Raw genomic sequence first — 21,005 nt, 5'->3', positions numbered from 1 at the left:
CTGCAAGTGCCCAGGGGTGGTGTCTATCACTGCAAGTGCCCAGGGGTGGTGTCTATCACTGCAAGTGCCCATGGGTGGTGTCTATCACTGCAAGTGCCCAGGGGTGGTGTCTATCACTGCAAGTGCCCAGGGGTGGTGTCTATCACTACAAGTGCCCAGGGGTGGTGTCTATCACTACAAGTGCCCAGGGGTGGTGTCTATCACTACAAGTGCCCAGGGGTGGTGTCTATCACTGCAAGTGCCTAGGGGTGGTGTCTATCACTGCAAGTGCCCAGGGGTGGTGTCTATCACTACAAGTGCCCAGGGGTGGTGTCTATACCTACAGGTGCCCAGGGGTGGTGTCTATACCTACAAGTGCCCAGGGGTGGTGTCTATACCTACAAGTGCCCATGGGTGGTGTCTATCACTGCAAGTGCCCATGGGTGGTGTCTATCACTGCAAGTGCCCATGGGTGGTGTCTATCACTGCAAGTGCCCAGGGGTGGTGTCTATCACTGCAAGTGCCCAGGGGTGGTGTCTATCACTACAAGTGCCCAGGGGTGGTGTCTATCACTGCAAGTGCCCAGGGGTGGTGTCTATACCTACAAGTGCCCAGGGGTGGTGTCTATCACTGCAAGTGCCCAGGGGTGGTGTCTATCACTGCAAGTGCCCAGGTGTGGTGTCTATCACTACAAGTGCCCAGGGGTGGTGTCTATCACTACAAGTGCCCAGGGGTGGTGTCTATCACTGCAAGTGCCCAGGGGTGGTGTCTATCACTGCAAGTGCCCAGGGGTGGTGTCTATCACTACAAGTGCCCAGGGGTGGTGTCTATCACTGCAAGTGCCCAGGGGTGGTGTCTATCACTGCAAGTGCCCATGGGTGGTGTCTATCACTGAAAGTGCCCAGGGGTGGTGTCTATCCCTACAAGTGCCCAGGGGTGGTGTCTATCACTGCAAGTGCCCAGGGGTGGTGTCTATCACTGCAAGTGCCCATGGGTGGTGTCTATCACTGCAAGTGCCCATGGGTGGTGTCTATCACTGCAAGTGCCCAGGGGTGGTGTCTATCACTGCAAGTGCCCAGGGGTGGTGTCTATCACTACAAGTGCCCAGGGGTGGTGTCTATCACTGCAAGTGCCCAGGGGTGGTGTCTATACCTACAAGTGCCCAGGGGTGGTGTCTATCACTGCAAGTGCCCAGGGGTGGTGTCTATCACTGCAAGTGCCCAGGTGTGGTGTCTATCACTACAAGTGCCCAGGGGTGGTGTCTATCACTACAAGTGCCCAGGGGTGGTGTCTATCACTGCAAGTGCCCAGGGGTGGTGTCTATCACTGCAAGTGCCCAGGGGTGGTGTCTATCACTGCAAGTGCCCAGGGGTGGTGTCTATCACTGCAAGTGCCCAGGGGTGGTGTCTATCACTGCAAGTGCCCATGGGTGGTGTCTATCACTGAAAGTGCCCAGGGGTGGTGTCTATCCCTACAAGTGCCCAGGGGTGGTGTCTATCCCTACAAGTGCCCAGGGGTGGTGTCTATACCTACAAGTGCCCAGGGGTGGTTTCTATCACTGCAAGTGCCCAGGGGTGGTGTCTATCACTGCAAGTGCCCAGGTGTGGTGTCTATCACTACAAGTGCCCAGGGGTGGTGTCTATCACTACAAGTGCCCAGGGGGGGTGTCTATCACTGCAAGTGCCCAGGGGTGGTGTCTATCACTGCAAGTGCCCAGGGGTGGTGTCTATCACTGCAAGTGCCCAGGTGTGGTGTCTATCACTACAAGTGCCCAGGGGTGGTGTCTATCACTACAAGTGCCCAGGGGGGGTGTCTATCACTGCAAGTGCCCAGGGGTGGTGTCTATCACTGCAAGTGCCCAGGGGTGGTGTCTATCACTGCAAGTGCCCAGGGGTGGTGTCTATCACTGCAAGTGCCCAGGGGTGGTGTCTATCACTGCAAGTGCCCATGGGTGGTGTCTATCACTGCAAGTGCCCAGGGGTGGTGTCTATCACTGCAAGTGCCCAGGGGTGGTGTCTATCACTGCAAGCGCCCAGGGGTGGTGTCTATCCCTACAAGTGCCCATGGGTGGTGTCTATCACTGCAAGTGCCCATGGGTGGTGTCTATACCTACAAGTGCCCAGGGGTGGTGTCTATCACTGCAAGTGCCCAGGGGTGGTGTCTATCACTGCAAGTGCCCATGGGTGGTGTCTATCACTGCAAGTGCCCAGGGGTGGTGTCTATCCCTACAAGTGCCCATGGGTGGTGTCTATACCTACAAGTGCCCATGGGTGGTGTCTATACCTACAAGTGCCCATGGGTGGTGTCTATACCTACAAGTGCCCAGGGGTGGTGTCTATCACTGCAAGTTCCCAGGGGTGGTGTCTATCACTGCAAGTGCCACAGTGTGGTGTGAGCAGTCTAAAATAAATAGTCGGTGACAGACTCCCTTTAAACTGTGCTGTAAAAATAAAACACTGACATATAAGTGTCACATATACGTAAAGATTCAAAGAGAAGCCTAAAATGAATTAAATACCTTGTTTGGAGAGAAGATTGATCGTCAGTAACCAGCACAGAAATTAGTTGTTGGTGGTAGTTATCCACCTCAGTAGATAACTGGTAGATGTTATCCACCTCGGAAGATCACTGGTAGATGTTATCCAGCTCAGTAGATCACTGGTAGATGTTATCCACCTCAGTAGATCACTGGTAGATGTTATCCACCTCAGTAGATCACTGGTAGATGTTATCCACCTCAGTAGATAACTGGTAGATGTTATCCACCTCAGTAGATCACTGGTAGATGTTATCCACCTCAGTAGATCACTGGTAGATGTTATCCACCTCAGTAGATCACTGGTAGATGTTATCCACCTCAGTAGATAACTGGTAGATGTTATCCACCTCAGTAGATCACTGGTAGATGTTATCCACCTCAGTAGATCACTGGTAGATGTTATCCACCTCAGTAGATCACTGGTAGATGTTATCCACCTCAGCCGATTACTGTTAGATGTTATCCACCTCAGTAGATCACAGACAGATTATATCCACCTCAGTAGATCACTGGTAGATGTTATCAACCTCAGTAGATCACTGGTAGATGTTATCCACCTCAGCCGATTACTGGCAGATGTTATCCAGCTGAGGAGATCCTTGGATGTTAATATCTGGTGGCCTTCAGCAGCTGTTCCCTCAGTCTCTCCTCCTCCTTCTTGGCTCCAGCCTTCTCCATCTCATGTTTGGTCCAAAGCAAAAGGGTCTATGAAGACCCCCTGACCGCTGCCACAGGTAGTGTGGTCGTAGTGTGGAGACGGGGGGTCTGGGCATCTGCACTGGTACTGATACCCCTCCGCGATGTCATTGGTGATGATGTCATCAGCAGTCGTGATGTCACTACCTGGAAGGCGTAAGATCGCCTTATAAGGTTATACAAATCTTTAACCCCTTAGTGACCAGCAACTTGTATCATTTTTTCCTGCTCACTTCCCAGGATTGTACGGTGCTGTACCGGGGCTCGCTGTTTTGCGGGATGATATTGACGTTTTTACTGGTGACATTTTGAGGTGCGCTGCGCCTTTTCATCGCTTTTTATGTGGGATGAAGAAAACCAGCGATTCCACCGTGCGGATTACACAGTGGGATATTGTAATGTACAACTCCCAGCAGGCTCCAGTCACTGATATGGGAGCCAAGTGTGCATGCTGGCAGTTGTAGTTTTACCATACTGTAGAAATGTATCAAAACCAGTGTAAAAGGGAAGGGGATGCAGTTGCCCATAGCAACCAAACTGGAAAATGAAAGCAGCGACCTGATTGGTCGCCAGAGGAGCTCATTTATCTTTTCACCTTTCCCTGATTTGTCATCAGCAGGAGCATTCCCTGAAGAACTACACGTCCCAGCATTCCGGGGCCGCTGCGATTTGTTGTTCCCCTGATGAACAGATTCTTCCTACGTCACATAACCAGCCCAGGGGGCGGGGGTAAAGGGGGCGTTGTCCATTGAAATCACGCCCAGCTGTTGTATCAGCCGATGTTTTAGGACCCGCCCCCTCCGTCGCCTCGGCCCCGCCCCTCCAGTCCCCGGCACCACTACTACGGACGTGACGTCACTGCTCGGCGAATTCGTGTTCCTTTCATCGCCGTGTCTTCCTGCCGTCAGCAGCCGCTGGCCCCGCCGCTCCCCGTCATGTCCCGGTGCTGCGAGTACGTCACCTCCGAGCAGCTCAGCGGCTTCGACCGCTACAAGGTGAGAGCGGGACCCCGGGGAGAAGCGGAGGCGTGAGGGGCACTGACAGGACTGGGCCCCCCCGGAGCGCTGCAGTGTGTCTCCAGCCTGGAGGCGGGGAACCAGTGCTTGTGGTGCCCTGCTATGGGAGTCCCCGGGGTCCCTGCACAGGTTCTGGGGCTAAGGTGGCCCCTGTAGTTTATAGGGCCCTCAGTATGCTTTCTGTGGCCCCTGCAAGGTTCTGGAAATGGAGTGACCCCATTGTGTGGGGACCCCATTTCTATGGAGTGTGGGTTTGTATGGGGCCCCGCATTTCACTATGTGAGGACCCCCTCAGGGTCCTGGGTGGGCAGGAATCACCTTCTCAGTTCCCCTCCATGTTCTCTGGAAAGGGTGGGGTGTGTGTGTGTGGGGCCCCTGACGTGTGTGTGTCCCCCCCCCCCTGTTGGGGAGTGTGTGTCCCCTGACATGTGTCCCCTGACGTGTGTGTGTGTGGCCCCCTGTCGGTGTGTGTGTGCATGGCCCGTGACATATGTGCGTCCCCTCCTGTCTGGGAGTGTGTGTCCCCTGACATATGTGCGTCCCCCCATTTCGGGGAGTGTGTGTCCCCTACTGTCTGGGAGTGTGTGTCCCCTGACATATGTGCGGCCCCCCATTTCGAGGAGTGTGTGGCCCCTGATATATGTGGAGCCGGGGAGTGTGAGGCTCCCGTTTTTTCTAGGGGTCACTTCACGTTGTTGGGGGGCCAGGTGCACAGCTTTGGGGGGGGGGGGGGGGGATACATGTGACCCTTTCAGGTGCTTTGTCGTGTGTGGCCCCTTTAAGAGCTCTATGTAGTTGGGTTATGTGTCTGCACTGAGCCTTACTCCTCACAGCTGAGGGTTTGTTACAATAGCACCCAGACCGATGCATTATCCCTGCACCGATACATTGTAACAAACTGTCAGTCCACATAGGATGGTCCAGACTGGATCCAATTGTAACAAACCTTCAGCTGCAAGAGCGGAGCAGGTGAAGTAAGAATGCTCCAAGTCACTGACAGCAAGCAGAGGGACTGAAACACGGAGAGCACAAGATGCAGATCTAGTCTGTGAGGGACCGGCATGGATTAGACGGGGGGGGGGGGGGGGGGGGGGCTGAGGGATTTTGGGCTCCTGTTTGTGCCCACGTCTCTGGTCCTGTCGATGCCGGATTAAAGGAATGTTCCAGTGTGATGGGTCTGCAGAGCGTCCGTCTGGTGTCATGTGGCGGTAACGTGACACTGCCCACGGGACGCTACACGTACGGTCTTCAGAGGTCATGACCCTGTCGGCGACGTCATCGCAGGATGTGTCCTCTTCCCTGGGACACCAGGCAGGAAAGGTCGGAGGGGCTGCTCAGGACACGTGACTGTGTCACATGTAACAAACCCTCCGCTGTGAGCATTGTAACGACCCCCTTCAGAAAGCCGGACCTACACTGATACATTGTAACGTAACCACAGCAGGACGAAGTCGAGATAGGGTTTTCAGCCTTTGGATGTGAACCAGAACCTTTTCATTCATTGACAGCAAGCAGACGTCATGAAAACGGTCAGGGACTGACACGGATGGGGAGGTTTGTCCAAAACGGATGCGACAGAAAGTGGAGCGGATTCCCGTGGAAACCAGTCTGGTTGCCGTGGTTTCCCTCGTGAGGCGCACCGTCCCTTTAAGGTGACCGGGTGCTGGGTCTTCCCCGATCCCTTCATTCCCTGGAAACATTGTGTAGATGAAGCAGTGCCAGGGCTGCGGCCGGACCGCCACCGGTCACCGGTCACCCTTTCAGAGTCCGTGGATACGGTTGTACTCGCGCTGCGGCCTCTGTTGGGGTTTGTTCACATTTAGAATTTTCTAAGTACGGATTCTGCACCAGAAACCGCTGTTTGCGTGGCCGAGGATTTTTCCCGTGCGGTTGGATTGGCGCGGTTACCTTGCGATTTCTGCCGCTGTGGAAATGCGAGATTTGAACTTACCCCTAGGACGGCTGTACGCGGAGCGCGAGCGCAGTGCGGGTGACTGCCGTTATCTCGGATCACACGTCCGGGCCGCGGCGTTATCTAATCGCTGTGTAACACCGCTATCTGCTGTCAGGAGCTGCACATTAACCCCGTCAGGCCTGCCCTCCACTGTCTACACATGTACACCCCCCCGCTCAGAAAGGGCCGCCACCAGTCTCCTCTGGCAGCGGCTTGTCTCGCTGAGGACAACAGGATCGGGCAGCTGAAATCCAACATGCCCCATCCTCAGGTCGGCGGGGGGAACCGCCTCAGGTCCGCCCCTTGTGTCCGGATTTCCCTTGCTTTGGGCGTTGTTTCGGGGGCAGGCAGGTCTCGAGGAGTTCAGGTTTGGAGGGGGGGGGGGTCTCACTTTAAGACGCACATAATGGTAACTGTGCATGACGATACTGGGGCCCCTGTAGGGTCAGGGGCCACATTCTCCTACCAGTCCTGTGACTGAGGGGACTGGAGGTGGAATAGATTAGCGCTTAGTGGCAGCTTTGTCCTGCTGGTGCTGTGGGCGGTTTCGTTACAGTGTGTGAGCCCCTCACAGCTCCTTGTATAGTGAGAAGTTTCCCTTCCTTGCTATGTACAGCTGCAGACCTCGTCACAGTGCGTCAGCTCTGTCACTCTGGGCTTTTCCTGGTAGTGCCGCCATACTCCTCCATGCACGCTCCTGGGCTGCGCATTGTGTCCCCAGCCGGTCCCGCTGATCACATCTCCCTGTACTGGTGAGACCGGCCGGACTGGTGAGTGTGCGTGTGTGAGCGCTGACATGATGGGAGTGATCTATCAAAACTAGTACAAGGAAAAGTGACGGAACCTGCTGGATTGTCCCCTCAGGATGTCAGGGGCCCGGAAACCTGATTGGTCGCCAGGGGCAACGTCTCCACTTTGTGTTAACACAGGCTTCACCCCCCCATATACAGTTGCAAGAAAAAGTATGTGAACCCCTTGGAATGATATGGATTTCTGCATAAATTGGTCATAAAATGTGATCTGATCTTCATCTAAGTCACAACAATAGACAATCACAGTCTGCTTAAACTAATGACGCCATGTAAGGCCTCTTTCACACTTGCGTTGTCCGGATCTGGCGTGTACTCCACTTGCCGGAATTACACGCCGGATCCGGAAAAACGCAAGTGTACTGAAAGCATTTGAAAAAATGCTTTCAGTGTTACTATGGCAGCCAGGACGCTATTAAACGCCGAAACGACGTTTAGCTTAAGGCCGGATCCGGATCAATGCCTTTCAATGGGCATTAATTCCGGATCCGGCCTTGCGGCAAGTCTTCAGGATTTTTGGCCGGAGCAAAAAGCGCAGCATGCTGCGGTATTTTCTCCGGCCAAAAACCGTTCTGTTCCGGAACTGAAGACATCCTGATGCATCCTGAACGGATTTCTCTCCATTCAGAATGCATGGGGATATGCCTGATCAGGATTCTTCTGGCATAGAGCCCCGACGACGGAACTCTATGCCGGAAGACAAGAACGCAAGTGTGAAAGAGCCCGAAGCCATTCTGTTGTTGATTTACTTCTATGCTTTGGGTCGTTGTCCTGTTGCATCTTCTGTTGAGCCTCAGCTGGTGGACAGATGGCCATTAGTTCTCCTGCAAAATGTCTTGATAAACTTGGGAATTCATATTTCCTTCGATGACAGCTATCCGTCCAGCCCTGACGCAGCAAAGCAGCCCCAAACCATGGTGCCCCCACCACCATACTTCCCAGTTGGGATGAGGTTTTGATGTTGGTGTGCTGTGCCTCTTTTTCTCCACTCATAGGGCCAGATTTATTATTAGCTCGGGTCAGAATAATGGAGTGAAAAAGTCCCAAACGCTAAAACTACGCACAAATTAGCTTTTTTCTGCTCTGCACTATGCTCGACAGTTTTCTGAAAGTGGGCGTGTTTTCTTATGTAAATGAATCTCTAGACAGATTTACTATTGGGACTATTTAAAAAGTCGCAAAAAAGTGGCAATTTCACTCCAGTGAGGACCATGCTTATCTTATGAGACTTTTTAATAGAACATGCGACTTTTTCATAAAAACGTGCAACTTTTGTAAAGCTGCTTACTGACGGATAAACTGCTACCATCAAACCACATGTATTACAGTCTTAAAGGGCCGATCATAAAACGGACTTTAGCCATATGTGAAAGTGGAGTGAGCTGTCAGTCATGATAAATCTGGCCCATAGTGTTGTGCGTTTCTTCCAAAGAACTCAGCTTTGGTCTCATCTGTCCACAGAATATTTTGCCAGTACTGCTGTGGAACATCCCGGTGCTCTTGTGCAAACTGTAAACGTGCAGCAATGTTTTTGTGGACAGCAGTGGCTTCCTCGGTGGTATCCTCCCATGAAATCCACTCTTGCTTAGTGTTTTACGTATCGTAGATTCGCTAACAGGGATGTTAGCATATGCCAGAGACTTTTGTAAGTCTTTAGCTGACACTCTAGGATTCTTCTTCACCTCATTGAGCAGTCTGCGCTGTGCTCTTGCAGTCATCTTTACAGGACGGCCACTCCTAGGGAGAGTAGCAGCAGTGCTGAACTTTCTCCATTTATAGACAATTTGTCTTACCGTGGACTGATGAACAGCAAGGCTTTTGGAGATACTTTTATAACCCTTTCCAGCTTTATGCAAGTCAACAATTCTTAATCGTAGGTCTTCTGAGAGCTCTTTTGTGCGAGGCATCATTCACATCAGGCAATGCTTCTTGTAAAAAGCAAACCCAGAACTGGTGTGTGTTTTTTGTAAGGCAGGTCAGCTGTAACCAACACCTGCAATCTCATCTCATTGACTGGACTCCAGTTGGCTGACACCTCACTCCAGTTAGCTCTTGGAGATGTCATTAGGGGTTCACATACTTTTTCCACCTGCACTGTGAATGTTTACATGGTGTGTTCAATAAAAACATGGTAACATGTAACTCTTTGTGTGTTATTAGGTTAAGCAGACTGTGATTGTCTATTGTTGTGACTTAGATGAAGATCAGATCACATTTTATGACCAATTTGTGCTGAAATCCATATCATTCCAAAGGGTTCACATACTTTTTCTTGCAACTGTATACACAACTGGAGGATGTATGGGAGCGAGGGTCTGACTACACACAGGGGGGTAGTCTGTAACCATGGAGACGCATAAGTCATCATGAAGGATGTGTGGATGTGCGCTCACAGCTGAGGGTTTGTTACTGTTCTATCCTGTCTGGCAGCACTGCAGACCTCTCCTGGTTGTTATAGTGTGTCAGTGCAGAGAATTGTCTGGACTGCATACAATTGTACCAAACCCTCAGCAGTGAGAATTTACCTAAACCTCCTAGGACCACGTTCACATGATGGTTTTTTGATCTGCTCTAATCGCACGTGACCAGCTCACCCATGGGATCGGCGTCCGGAGCACCCCTTTAATCAGCCTTTGACTTCATGCTGCACTGTACCAGACGGGTGGCGCGTAAAGCAGGTCCTCGGGTGCAGAACAGCACGTGCCGCCACATTCCTACCATCTGTGTGATCTGATTCCTCAGCACTGCTTACAGATCGGGTTACCCTGCAGGAGACAGAACCTGTGTGTGCACCAGCAGAATAGTGAGTGCAGCTCTGGAGTACAATACAGGATGTAACTCAGGATCAGTACAGGATAAGTAATGTATGTACACAGTGACTGCACCAGCAGAATAGTGAGTGCAGCTCTGGAGTACAATACAGGATGTAACTCAGGATCAGTACAGGATAAGTAATGTATGTACACAGTGACTGCACCAGCAGAATAGTGAGTGCAGCTCTGGAGTATAATACACTGTGACCCCCTGTAAGTAGACGTGAGAGGCTGTAGGTACTTGAACGTTCCCAGGAATGTTTCCGTAATAAATGACGACTGCGTTCTGTGCTGATCATGTGATGCCCGAAAGCTGCTGGCTGCGTACGCTCCTCTCCAGATCTGCAGTGTGCCCTCCCCCACCTCCTGAGCCGTCTCCCAGAAGATGATATCTGTATGAATGTACCAAACCCATACACCCCTTCAGCTGGAGCTTTGTTACAGTTGCACCCAGTGTGGACAATCCTCCAGACTGATACATTGTAACGGATTATCAGGACAGAGATGTGTTTACCTCCCAGAGGATGGTCTGGACGGGATGTAATTGTAACAAACCCTCAGCTGTAAGAGGTATTAGGCCTGCAGTAGTGCTGGTGTCGGCTTGCTGTCAGTGAATGAGGACACGCAGTAACAGTAGACTATAATCGGAGACCTGTGGTGACGTTGGCACCTCTGCTTGGCGTCTGCCGCTGGCGTGACTTCACAGGACTGGAGTTTGACCCTTTGTGCCACGTTGTGGGGTCACTTTGTGCCTGGTTAGTATAAACGCTGGGGTCACTGGGGGTCACAGGAGGATTAACCCTTTATTTCATGGCTGCAGCACTTCACACTGTAATATTTCTTTCTGCTTTACACTGTGAGTTCTCCTGGTGCACGAATAGAAGGCTAGAACTGCAGTGAACACTGACACCTATGCAGAACAGTTAGGAATGTGTGAACATGCTGCCATGGCCACAGTGGTGGAAGCTTATTGGAAACTGTCAGCAAGCTTGTGGACAGAGGCTTCGGTGGTTGTGTTGATGCTGGGCGGCGCCCCCTGCTGGGCACAGACGTGTGTTATCCGTGGCCTCACTTTCTATTCTCTCTCCTTCCAGTACAGCGCGGTGGACACCAACCCCCTGTCCCTCTACGTCATGCACCCCTTCTGGAACTCCATAGTAAAGGTGAGACTTCCACTAATCCGTCACCCGCTCCTCCGGAGGTGTCCTCCGCCCGCCGGGACGCTCATCCGTGTCGCTTTAGTTTTTCCCCAGATGGTTGGCGCCAAATCTCATCACGTTCAGCGGTTTCCTGCTGCTCGTCTTCAACTTCTTCATGATGGCGTATTTTGACCCGGACTTCTATGCATCAGGTGTGTCTGCGCGCTCTCGGCTCTGCTGCATCGGTATTCAGCACACATGACGGCGTCCAGGCCCCCAGCCTTGGTGAAGTTCTAGCGCCGCTCTTAAAGGGGTTGTCTGGGATTAGGAAAACACGACTGCAGTCTTCCAAAAACAGCGCCACCCGTCTACAGACTTTTCCCATAGGTGTGAACTGGGCGGAGCTGCAGTACTCCTCACAACCTGCGGGGTGGTTTTATAAGAAAGCAGCCATGTTTCAACCTATTTATAACCCTGGACAATCCCTTTAATTAAAGGGGTTGTATCCTTAATGCAGCCCTATCCATACAGAGGTGCCGCAGTAGCCGGACCCCAAAGTATTGGGCAGCTCCAGCTCTGTAGCCAGCGCCGATCAGGATGTCGCCTAGCCACAGTCCATACAGTCACTGGGTGACCACTCCGGTGAGGTCGGTTGTCACTGGCGGCTTCTTCCTGTACATGATGGAAGCCACAGGGCGTCCGTCTCCCTCCACACAGAGCCCCAGTGAGACTGAGGTGCACGACAGGTGATAAGCGGTGCCTGTCTTAAGGTGTGTGTGTGTATAGAGAAGCTGTAACACAGTATTACATTGTGATGAGCGGCACCCTTCTTGTGTGTATAGAGAAGCTGTAACAGTATTTCCCTGTGATAAGCGGCGCCCTTATTGTAATGTATAGAGAAACTGTAGCAGTATTTCCGTGTGATAAGCGACGCCCTTCTTGTGTGTATAGAGAAGCTGTAACACAGTATTACATTGTGATGAGCGGCACCCTTCTTGTGTGTATAGAGAAGCTGTAACAGTATTTCCCTGTGATAAGCGGCGCCCTTATTGTAATGTATAGAGAAACTGTAGCAGTATTTCCGTGTGATAAGCGACGCCCTTCTTGTGTGTATAGAGAAGCTGTAGCAGTGTTTCCCTGTGATAAGCAGCGCCCTTCTTGAGGTGTGTAGAGAAGCTGTAGTACAGTATTACCTTGTGATAAGCGGCACCCTTCTTGAGCTGTATAGAATAGCTGTAGCAGTATTTCCCTGTGATAAGCGGCGCTCTTCTTGAGCTGTAGCAGTATTTCCCTGTGATAAGCGGCGCCCTTCTTGAGCTGTAGCAGTATTTCCCTGTGATAAGCGGCGCCCTTCTTGAGCTGTAGCAGTATTTCCCTGTGCTAAGCGGCGCCCTTCTTGAGCTGTAGCATTATTTCCCTGTGATAAGCGGCACCCTTCTTGAGGTGTATAGAGAAGCTGTAGCAGTATTTCCCTGTGATAAGCGGTGCCCTTCTTGAGCTGTAGCAGTGTTTCCCTGTGCTAAGCGGCGCCCTTCTTGAGCTGTAGCAGTATTTCCCTGTGATAAGCGGCGACCTTCTTGAGCTGTAGCAGTATTTCCCTGTGATAAGCGGTGCCCTTCTTGAGGTGTATAGAGGAGCTGTAGCAGTATTTCCCTGTGATAAGCGGCGCCCTTCTTGAGCTGTAGCAGTATTTCCCTGTGATAAGCGGCGCCCTTCTTGAGCTGTAGCAGTATTTCCCTGTGATAAGCGGCGCCCATGCACACACAAGCTGTCCTCACCCCTCTTTCTGTTCTGCAGCCGCAGGTCATGAGCACGTCCCCAGCTGGGTGTGGATTGTCGCCGGCCTGCTGAACTTCACGGCCTATACCCTGGGTGAGTAGCCTGTTATTAAAGGGGCAGTCTAGTCCTGTGTGTAATGGTCTCCCTGCACAGGCAGCACTGATTGGTTAGTGTCAGACTGTGAAGGGACACGCCCCCAACTGATTCCAGCAGGAATAATAGAGGAATAGCACAACATAGTCATAGGAATAGAACTCTAGAATTATTACATGGGGAATGCAAAGGCTTGTAAAGTGCTGCACGTTTCTGCGTTGCATTCTGGGAGAAGTAGTGTTAGCTCCGGAACCTTGAGCAGTCGGCAGAGGAGTATTGTGATTGCAGCTCTGGAGGTGACTGCAGACCCGGTGTCCGGCCTCCTGTGTTGCGCTGTCATTTACATTTTCTCCGTCCCTTTGCAGATGGAGTAGACGGCAAGCAGGCTCGCAGGACGAATTCCAGCACTCCGCTGGGGGAGCTGTTCGACCACGGCCTGGACAGCTGGGCCTGCATCTACTTTGTGGTGACCGTTTATTCCATCTTCGGCCGCGGGGAGGCGGGCGTCAGCGTCCTGGTTCTCTACCTCCTCCTGTGGGTGGTGCTCTTCTCCTTCATCCTCTCGCACTGGGAGAAGTACAACACTGGAATCCTGTTCCTGCCCTGGGGCTACGACCTGAGCCAGGTGGTAAGTGTGCAACAGTCTGCCCCGTCTGCTGGTCATTGATGTATACCATGAGCTTCTGCAGCAGCCGAGGTGTGTGTGTGTGTGTTAGGAGGTTCTGCAGCAGCCGAGGTGTGTGTGTGTGTGTTAGGAGGTTCTGCAGCAGCCGAGGTGTGTGTGTGTGTGTGTGTGTTAGGAGGTTCTGCAGCAGCCGAGGGGTGTGTGTGTGTGTTAGGAGGTTCTGCAGCAGCCGAGGGGTGTGTGTGTGTGTTAGGAGGTTCTGCAGCAGCCGAGGGGGGTGTGTGTGTTAGGAGGTTCTGCAGCAGCCGAGGGGGGTGTGTGTGTTAGGAGGTTCTGCAGCAGCCGAGGGGGGTGTGTGTGTTAGGAGGTTCTGCAGCAGCCGAGGGGGGTGTGTGTGTTAGGAGGTTCTGCAGCAGCCGAGGGGTGTGTGTGTGTTAGGAGGTTCTGCAGCAGCCGAGGGGTGTGTGTGTGTGTTAGGAGGTTCTGCAGCAGCCGAGGGGTGTGTGTGTGTTAGGAGGTTCTGCAGCAGCCGAGGGGTGTGTGTGTGTTAGGAGGTTCTGCAGCAGCCGAGGGGTGTGTGTGTGTTAGCAGGTTCTGCAGCAGTCGAGGGGTGTGTGTGTGTTAGCAGGTTCTGCAGCAGCCGAGGGGTGTGTGTTAGGAGGTTCTGCAGCAGCCGAGGGGTGTGTGTGTTAGGAGGTTCTGCAGCAGCCGAGGGGGGTGTGTGTGTGTGTGTGTTAGGAGGTTCTGCAGCAGCCGAGGGCGGTGTGTGTGTGTGTTTGGATGTTCTGCAGCAGCCGAGGGGTGTGTGTGTGTGTTAGGAGGTTCTGCAGCAGCCGAGGTGTGTGTGTGTGTGTGTGTGTGTGTGTGTTGGGAGGTTCTGCAGCAGCCGAGGGGGGTGGGTGTGTGTGTGTGTGTGTGTGTGTTGGGAGGTTCTGCAGCAGCCGAGGGGGGGGTGTGTGTGTTAGGAGGTTCTGCAGCAGCCGAGGGGTGTGTGTGTGTGTGTGTGTGTGTGTTGGGAGGTTCTGCAGCAGCCGAGGGGGGTGTGTGTGTGTGTTGGGAGGTTCTGCAGCAGCCGAGGGGGGGGTGTGTGTGTGTGTGTGTGTGTGTGTGTGTGTGTGTGTGTTGGGAGGTTCTGCAGCAGCCGAGGGGGGTGTGTGTGTGTTAGGAGGTTCTGCAGCAGCCGAGGGGGGTGTGTGTGTGTGTGTTGGGAGGTTCTGCAGCAGCCGAGGGGGGTGTGTGTGTGTGTGTGTGTTGGGAGGTTCTGCAGCAGCCGAGGGGGGTGTGTGTGTGTGTGTGTTAGGAGGTTCTGCAGCAGCCGAGGGGGGTGTGTGTGTGTGTTAGGAGGTTCTGCAGCAGCCGAGGGGTGTGTGTGTGTGTTAGGAGGTTCTGCAGCAGCCGAGGGGGGTGTGTGTGTGTGTTGGGAGGTTCTGCAGCAGCCGAGGGGTGTGTGTGTGTGTGTGTGTGTGTTGGGAGGTTCTGCAGCAGCCGAGGGGGGTGTGTGTGTGTTAGGAGGTTCTGCAGCAGCCGAGGGGGTGTGTGTGTGTGTGTGTGTTGGGAGGTTCTGCAGCAGCCGAGGGGGGTGTGTGTGTGTGTGTGTGTTGGGAGGTTCTGCAGCAGCCGAGGGGGGTGTGTGTGTGTGTGTTGGGAGGTTCTGCAGCAGCCGAGGGGGGTGTGTGTGTGTGTGTGTGTGTTGGGAGGTTCTGCAGCAGCCGAGGGGGGTGTGTGTGTGTTAGGAGGTTCTGCAGCAGCCGAGGGGGGTGTGTGTGTGTGTGTTGGGAGGTTCTGCAGCAGCCGAGGGGGGTGTGTGTGTGTGTGTGTGTGTGTTGGGAGGTTCTGCAGCAGCCGAGGGGGGGGGGGGGTGTTAGGAGGTTCTGCAGCAGCCGAGGGGTGTATAAGTTGATGTAGCAGTGCTCATGTATGTGTGTTCTCTATAGCAATCACTTGTGCCTCTGGTTGCAGACCATCTCCTGTGTGTACCTGGTGACGGCAGTGGTCGGGGTGGAGGCCTGGTACAAGCCCCTGGTGTACAATGTCTTATACAGAGACCTCTTCACCACCTTGATTGTCGGTAAGAGCTTCACTAGAGCGCAGCGGTAAATCGTACAAATGTCGCGGTCTCCTGCGCGAGCGCGCTGCCGTCCAGTGCCTGTAAGTGATCACCACCTTTATTTTGCAGGTTGCGCGCTGACTATAACTCTTCCTATGAGTCTGTACAATGTTTACAAGTAAGTGCACTTACCCATCTTATAGTCTGACTTTCCCGGGTCCCAGAACCTTAAAGGGGTAGGCCTCCTTTTGGGAGGGGGTTTGGAAATCCACCCTCCTGGACAGACCTGCAAAAGGGAGGCATACTTACCTGCTCCCCGCTTGCTATGGCCACAGCAGTGCCCCCCCCCCCCGTCATGTCACCAATTGACCTGATGCAAGCGGAGTACGTCACTGCTGCAGCCAGTGTTTCCCCCTACGACCTGCCTCCGCCACTGGACGCTGGAGAGACACAGATGCAAAATGAGGCCCAGGAGATGTCAAATGGCAATGAAGGCCTACAGCGGAGTTTCTCTTTGACATGCTGCCTGCTGATGGTTTCCTTTGCTCTGCCGAACAATTGATTTCACCGGTTTTTGTTGCTCAGGGGTTATCGGAACAACACTCTGAAACACACGAGCTTGTACGAGTCCATGCTGCCGCTCTTCTCCCCCGTGCTGCTCTTCATCCTGTCCACGCTGTGGGTCTTCGCCTCGCCCTCTCAGATCCTGGAGGCTCACCCTCGGCTCTTCTACTTCATGGTGGGGACCACCTTTGCTAACGTTACAGTAAGTGGCTCCCCTGCTTGTCTGCCGCCTGTCATCCGCCGTCTTCCTCCCGTTCACCGTCTCTCTTCTCCTAGTGCCAGCTGATCGTGTGTCAGATGACTAACACCCGGTGCCAACCTCTCACCTGGCTCCTCATCCCCCTGGCGCTGGTGGTGCTGCTGGTGGTCTCCGGCTTCGCTCACAATATGGAGGCTCTTCTGCTGGTGGTGTTGACGGCTCTTGTAACCATCGCACATTTACACTACGGAGTGTCAGTGGTGAGTGTGTCCTGCCCTAACCAGGGGGCTTGAGCTCGGACCACCGCTAATTTCCCAAATGCATGGGCTTTAGGCCTTCGTGTACCCCTCAAACAGTGGGGGCCCTGCGGTATACAGAGTTTTAAAGGGGATGTCCAGTAAGAATATTTTTTTTTTTTTTAAGCAAATTCATACTTCCCTGCTCCCCGCCTCTGCGGTCCTCCGCGCTGCCTCTGTTCTCTTCATCTTCTGGTCCTGAAACCGATTTACTTGCCCCGCTGTAGCCAGTAGCGGGCTTCAGCCGTGACCATGCCCATAGCCAGCCGGATGTAAACTGTGCCAGGACTGGAGCGGGGAAGCATGAATCTTCTTCTGTTTCTGGGGTCAGGCTGAATAAAACATTTAAAGGGCCACTCCCATCTGAGACGACGAGGGCATATCGCTAGAATATGCCCGCATTGTCTGACACCGAGAACAGAGCGGGGAAGGTGGTGGCTGGAGGACCCCTTGTCCGGCCACCACCAAGGGCGTTCCCCAGTAGTAGCCACCGCTCCCATTAATTTCTTTAGGGCCGGCTATGTTAGGAGACCCCATAGAAATGAATGGAGGGCGGCTGCGCATGCGCAATGCTCCCTCCACAACTTTCGGGGCTTCGTTCTCCGTGTAGGTGCAGGTCCCACCTCCTAGCGATATTGCCCCCATTGTCTGGGATGGGAAAACCCCTTTTAAATGGCTTAAATTAGTTGTCACTAGGGGGTTAAAATGCAGCCACTCGAGCTGTGCGCTGACTATATTGGCATTTTCGGGAGGGTTTCTCCTGTCTGAGTGGGGGTTAATCTCCGCGGTATCTTGCAGGTGAATCAGCTGAGCAGACACTTTAACATCCTGACGTTCTCGCTGAAGAAGCCCAGCACGGACTGACTAGAGGAGGAGACGGTCGGCCTGCAGTCTGCAGAAGTCCTGTAAACCATCTCAGCGACTGCTGCCCCTCACCACCCTGGAAAGCCTCGGCTGCTGCCCCTCACCACCCTGGAAAGCCTCGGCTGCTGCCCCTCACCACCCTGGAAAGCCTCGGCTGCTGCCCCTCACCACCCTGGAAAGCCTCGGCTGCTGCCCCTCACCACCCTGGAAAGCCTCGGCTGCTGCCCCTCACCACCCGCTGCGGGGGAAGCGTACATGACGATGCTGTACATAACAGACCGACTGAATGTGTCGTCCCCCCCCCCCAGCTCTTTACTTTTAACCCTCGTGCTGCTGGGCACATGAACCGGGCGTCGCGCTCTTTCCCAGATGCCCTGACGCATGGCCGCAGTCCGACCTCCGATAAAGCAGCGCCGACCAGAACCACGCTTTTTATTGATTTGCATAATGGTAACGTTGGTCATGTGATATTACCTCATCCAGTAGCTGCGCGGTGCCGGTCGTCCCTCCAGTATAGCGCTAGGTAAAGACTTCATCATTGTGTAATGGAAAAGCTGTTCAACATGTGCTTGCTGTCAGGGAACAGAAACGCTTTTTAAAAGTACACCCTGATGCACTGTAACGCACATCAGCTGTGCGAGTAGTACTGATTTAGGACGGTTTTCCAGCGGGTCGGTGTAGGTATTAGCTGCCGGTCCAATAGAAGGCATTGTGCTGCCAGAGCAGTTGTCTGCGTTGATACACTGTAACAAGCTCAGCAGCTGTGTGGGTCTCAACTGGTTTGTGAAAGTAGAAAAATAGTTTTTCCTTTCTCTGACAGGAAGCAGAGGACGTTACCTGACAGTGTTCAGGCTTTACATACACTAGACTAGGGGACCCCTGGAAGACTGTGTTGGCATCAATGGGCATTGCTCTTGTGGGGGAGGGGCGTTCTATCCTTTTTACTACTGAGTCACCGGGGGTATCTGGAGGTCACTTCGCTCTCCCAATACCTCAGATAATGGAGCATCACTGGTGGTAGACATCTTCCACATCAATTTATTTAGAGAAAATCTGATTAATAGTGCAGGTCAGCATCATGTGACTTCTGCCAGGTGGCTCCTCCCCTTCTTGGCTGTCCATCCATACTTTTGCTGAGAGCCAGTCTGTCTCAGATTACTCAGGGCAGAATTGGCTGCAAACCAAGGGTAGAAACATAAGGAGACCAGGCAGAAGCTCACCGCCTTATTAATCAGAGATAATGACTGAGATGCCCCACCCCTAATACTTGCTCCTCCCCCTTTTCTTACAGGGTCTGTTTGTCTGGGGGTAACTTTTTTTTTTTTTTTTTTAACCATTTGCTTTCCCTTTTTTTGGTGGTGGGAAAAGATTTGCATGGCGTTTTCTTAACTTTTCCCGTTTCTTGTACAGTTTTTTTTTTTTTTTTTTAAATATCTGAAGCCGTCTTCCCCGTGCTTGAATGAAGAGTGTATCTAAAGCCATCTGTTTTCTTTTGGACGGGGTACACTTGGATGTCCCAAGCACGAGGTTAAGCGGCATTGCGTGTAATTTAGTGGTGGTGCTATGTTTCGTTATGATTTCAGCTCTGCAGGTAGCTGTTATTTGCAGTTGTGCATATGGGGGGTGTATTGGATTCTGCTTTACACCATGAGATACAGTTGCCATTTTATTTTAATTTTTTCTCTCCAGTGTGTGTATCATCTGTGTTGAATCGACTTCATGTTGAAGCGGTTTATTTTATTTTTAATAAAATATTTTTTATTTTGGAGGGGAGGACACGTCAGTCTACACCTCTAGACCACTGCCGGGGCGGGGGGGAGTTGTGATACATATTTGTATACCGTTTTACTTGATCATTGTGGATCTTGCAGCTGAAATCCTTGTCGATCAGGTGGCAGGGGAAGCTGCAGCTAGCTAGATTCTTCCGCTGCAGCGGCCACTACAGGAGAGACGTAGTATTACATCACCTCTATTAAGTTGTATGGTTGTGTCGAGTCCTCCAGAACATGACGTAACACTCCCCCACCCCCTGAATGGCTGCTGTGTCCTCCTCCTCCCCATGTCCTCTAATACCTAGGACACTGGCTCAGGCTTTCTATGACTGGAACAGTAATTGGAATCCGTTCCCACCTCCGACCCATAGATTCCCCCCCCCCCCCCCCCCGAAACTAAAAATGTTGAGCAAATGTTGTCAACTGTGAATTTTAATTTTTTTTCAGAAAAATCCTGTAAATATATTTGAGATCGACAAATGCAGGATACGAAAAAAAAAAATCCTGTGTTACTGCCGATGTTACGTTTTTTTTTTATTTGTATGGCTTTAACTTTTCTGGGATCTGACCAAACTTATGTATTTTTAATTTTATTTTTTATCAAAAAAGTTGCATTTTTCCCAGAACGCTTTGTTTAAAAAATAAAAATAAAAAAATCTAAGCTTTGCCTTAAAGCATGAAGAGAAATGGACTGTATGCTGTCCGGGAGCGTCCCTGCGGTGGATGTGCCATACGTATCCGCGCTCGTGTGATTGTCGATGGAGTCATTAATATACTGATTCTTTTACATAATTTAGTATTTTTTATTTAAATGTTATTTATCTGTTAATTTACAGTCTTTGACCTGTGTAGGACACTAGAGGGGGCTACTGCCTCCCTGACCACAAACCTGGAAATAAAATGTAAAGGTTTCCATTCTCATGTTGTGCAGATACTTTCCATAGTGTAGTTTTGCTGCCTCGGGTCCTGCAGTATCTCTTAGGCCTCATGCACACGGGCAACATCCGTGGGACGGCACAGACAGAAACGCCACGGAAGCACTCCCTAGTGCTTTCGTTCCGCATGTGAATGGGTCTGCATCTGTGATGCCACCACTAGAGTACTACATACAGATATATAGAGCCACCACTAGAGGGAGCTCAGGAGATTACTGCATACAGATATACACAGCCACCACTAGAGGGAGCTCAGGAGATTACTGCATACAGATATATAGAGCCACCACTAGAGGGAGCTCAGGAGATTACTACATACAGATATATACAGCCACCACTAGGGGGAGCTCAGGAGATTACTGCATACAGATATATACAGCCACCACTAGAGGGAGCTCAGGAGATTACTACATACAGATATATACAGCCACCACTAAAGGGAGCTCAGGAGATTACTACATACAGATATATACAACCACCACTAGAGGGAGCTCAGGAGATTACTGCATACAGATATACACAGCCACCACTAGAGGGCGCTCAGGAGATTACTGTATACAGATATATACAGCCACCACTAGAGGGAGCTCAGGAGATTACTACATACAGATATATACAGCCACCACTAGAGGGCGCTCAGGAGATTACTGTATACAGATATATACAACCACCACTAGAGGGAGCTCAGGAGATTACTACATACAGATATATACAGCCACCACTAGAGGGATCTCAGGAGACTACTGCATACAGATATATACAACCACCACTAGAGGGAGCTCAGGAGATTACTGCATACAGATATATAGAGCCACCACTAGAGGGAGCTCAGGAGATTACTACATACAGATATATACAGCCACCACTAGGGGGAGCTCAGGAGATT

At 52.0% G+C, this 21,005-nt stretch overlaps 1 protein-coding gene across 2 annotated transcripts; it reads left to right on the top strand.

Moving 5' to 3' along the window:
• The first annotated feature begins 4,059 nt into the window (after positions 1-4,059).
• Positions 4,060-20,103, top strand: SELENOI (selenoprotein I). Of its 2 annotated transcripts, none has more exons than XM_044290302.1 (10): positions 4,060-4,209; positions 10,901-10,969; positions 11,049-11,157; positions 12,743-12,817; positions 13,183-13,445; positions 15,402-15,510; positions 15,619-15,667; positions 16,075-16,255; positions 16,330-16,512; positions 17,347-20,103. In XM_044290302.1, exons 1-10 carry the CDS (start codon positions 4,150-4,152, stop codon positions 17,455-17,457), a joined length of 1,209 nt encoding a protein of 402 aa, XP_044146237.1. In that variant the 5' UTR covers positions 4,060-4,149; the 3' UTR covers positions 17,458-20,103. The 2 variants fall into 2 exon arrangements, with proteins under 2 accessions (XP_044146237.1, XP_044146238.1); XM_044290303.1 differs by having other exon boundaries at positions 17,347-17,412.
• Positions 20,104-21,005: the final 902 nt, after the last annotated feature.

Source organism: Bufo gargarizans, chromosome 4 (assembly GCF_014858855.1).
Source record: "Bufo gargarizans isolate SCDJY-AF-19 chromosome 4, ASM1485885v1, whole genome shotgun sequence".
NCBI classification, from domain to species: domain Eukaryota; kingdom Metazoa; phylum Chordata; class Amphibia; order Anura; family Bufonidae; genus Bufo; species Bufo gargarizans.
This window is presented reverse-complemented; position numbering and strand designations above follow the sequence as displayed.

Coding starts and splice junctions, on each gene's coding strand:
- SELENOI (XM_044290303.1), top strand. CDS start 4,150: ATGTCCCGGTGCTGCGAGTACGTCACCTCCGAGCAGCTCAGCGGCTTC. Junction 12,818..13,182: donor CTTCACGGCCTATACCCTGG/GTGAGTAGCCTG, acceptor GTCCCTTTGCAG/ATGGAGTAGACGGCAAGCAG. Junction 15,668..16,074: donor AGTCTGTACAATGTTTACAA/GTAAGTGCACTT, acceptor TTTGTTGCTCAG/GGGTTATCGGAACAACACTC.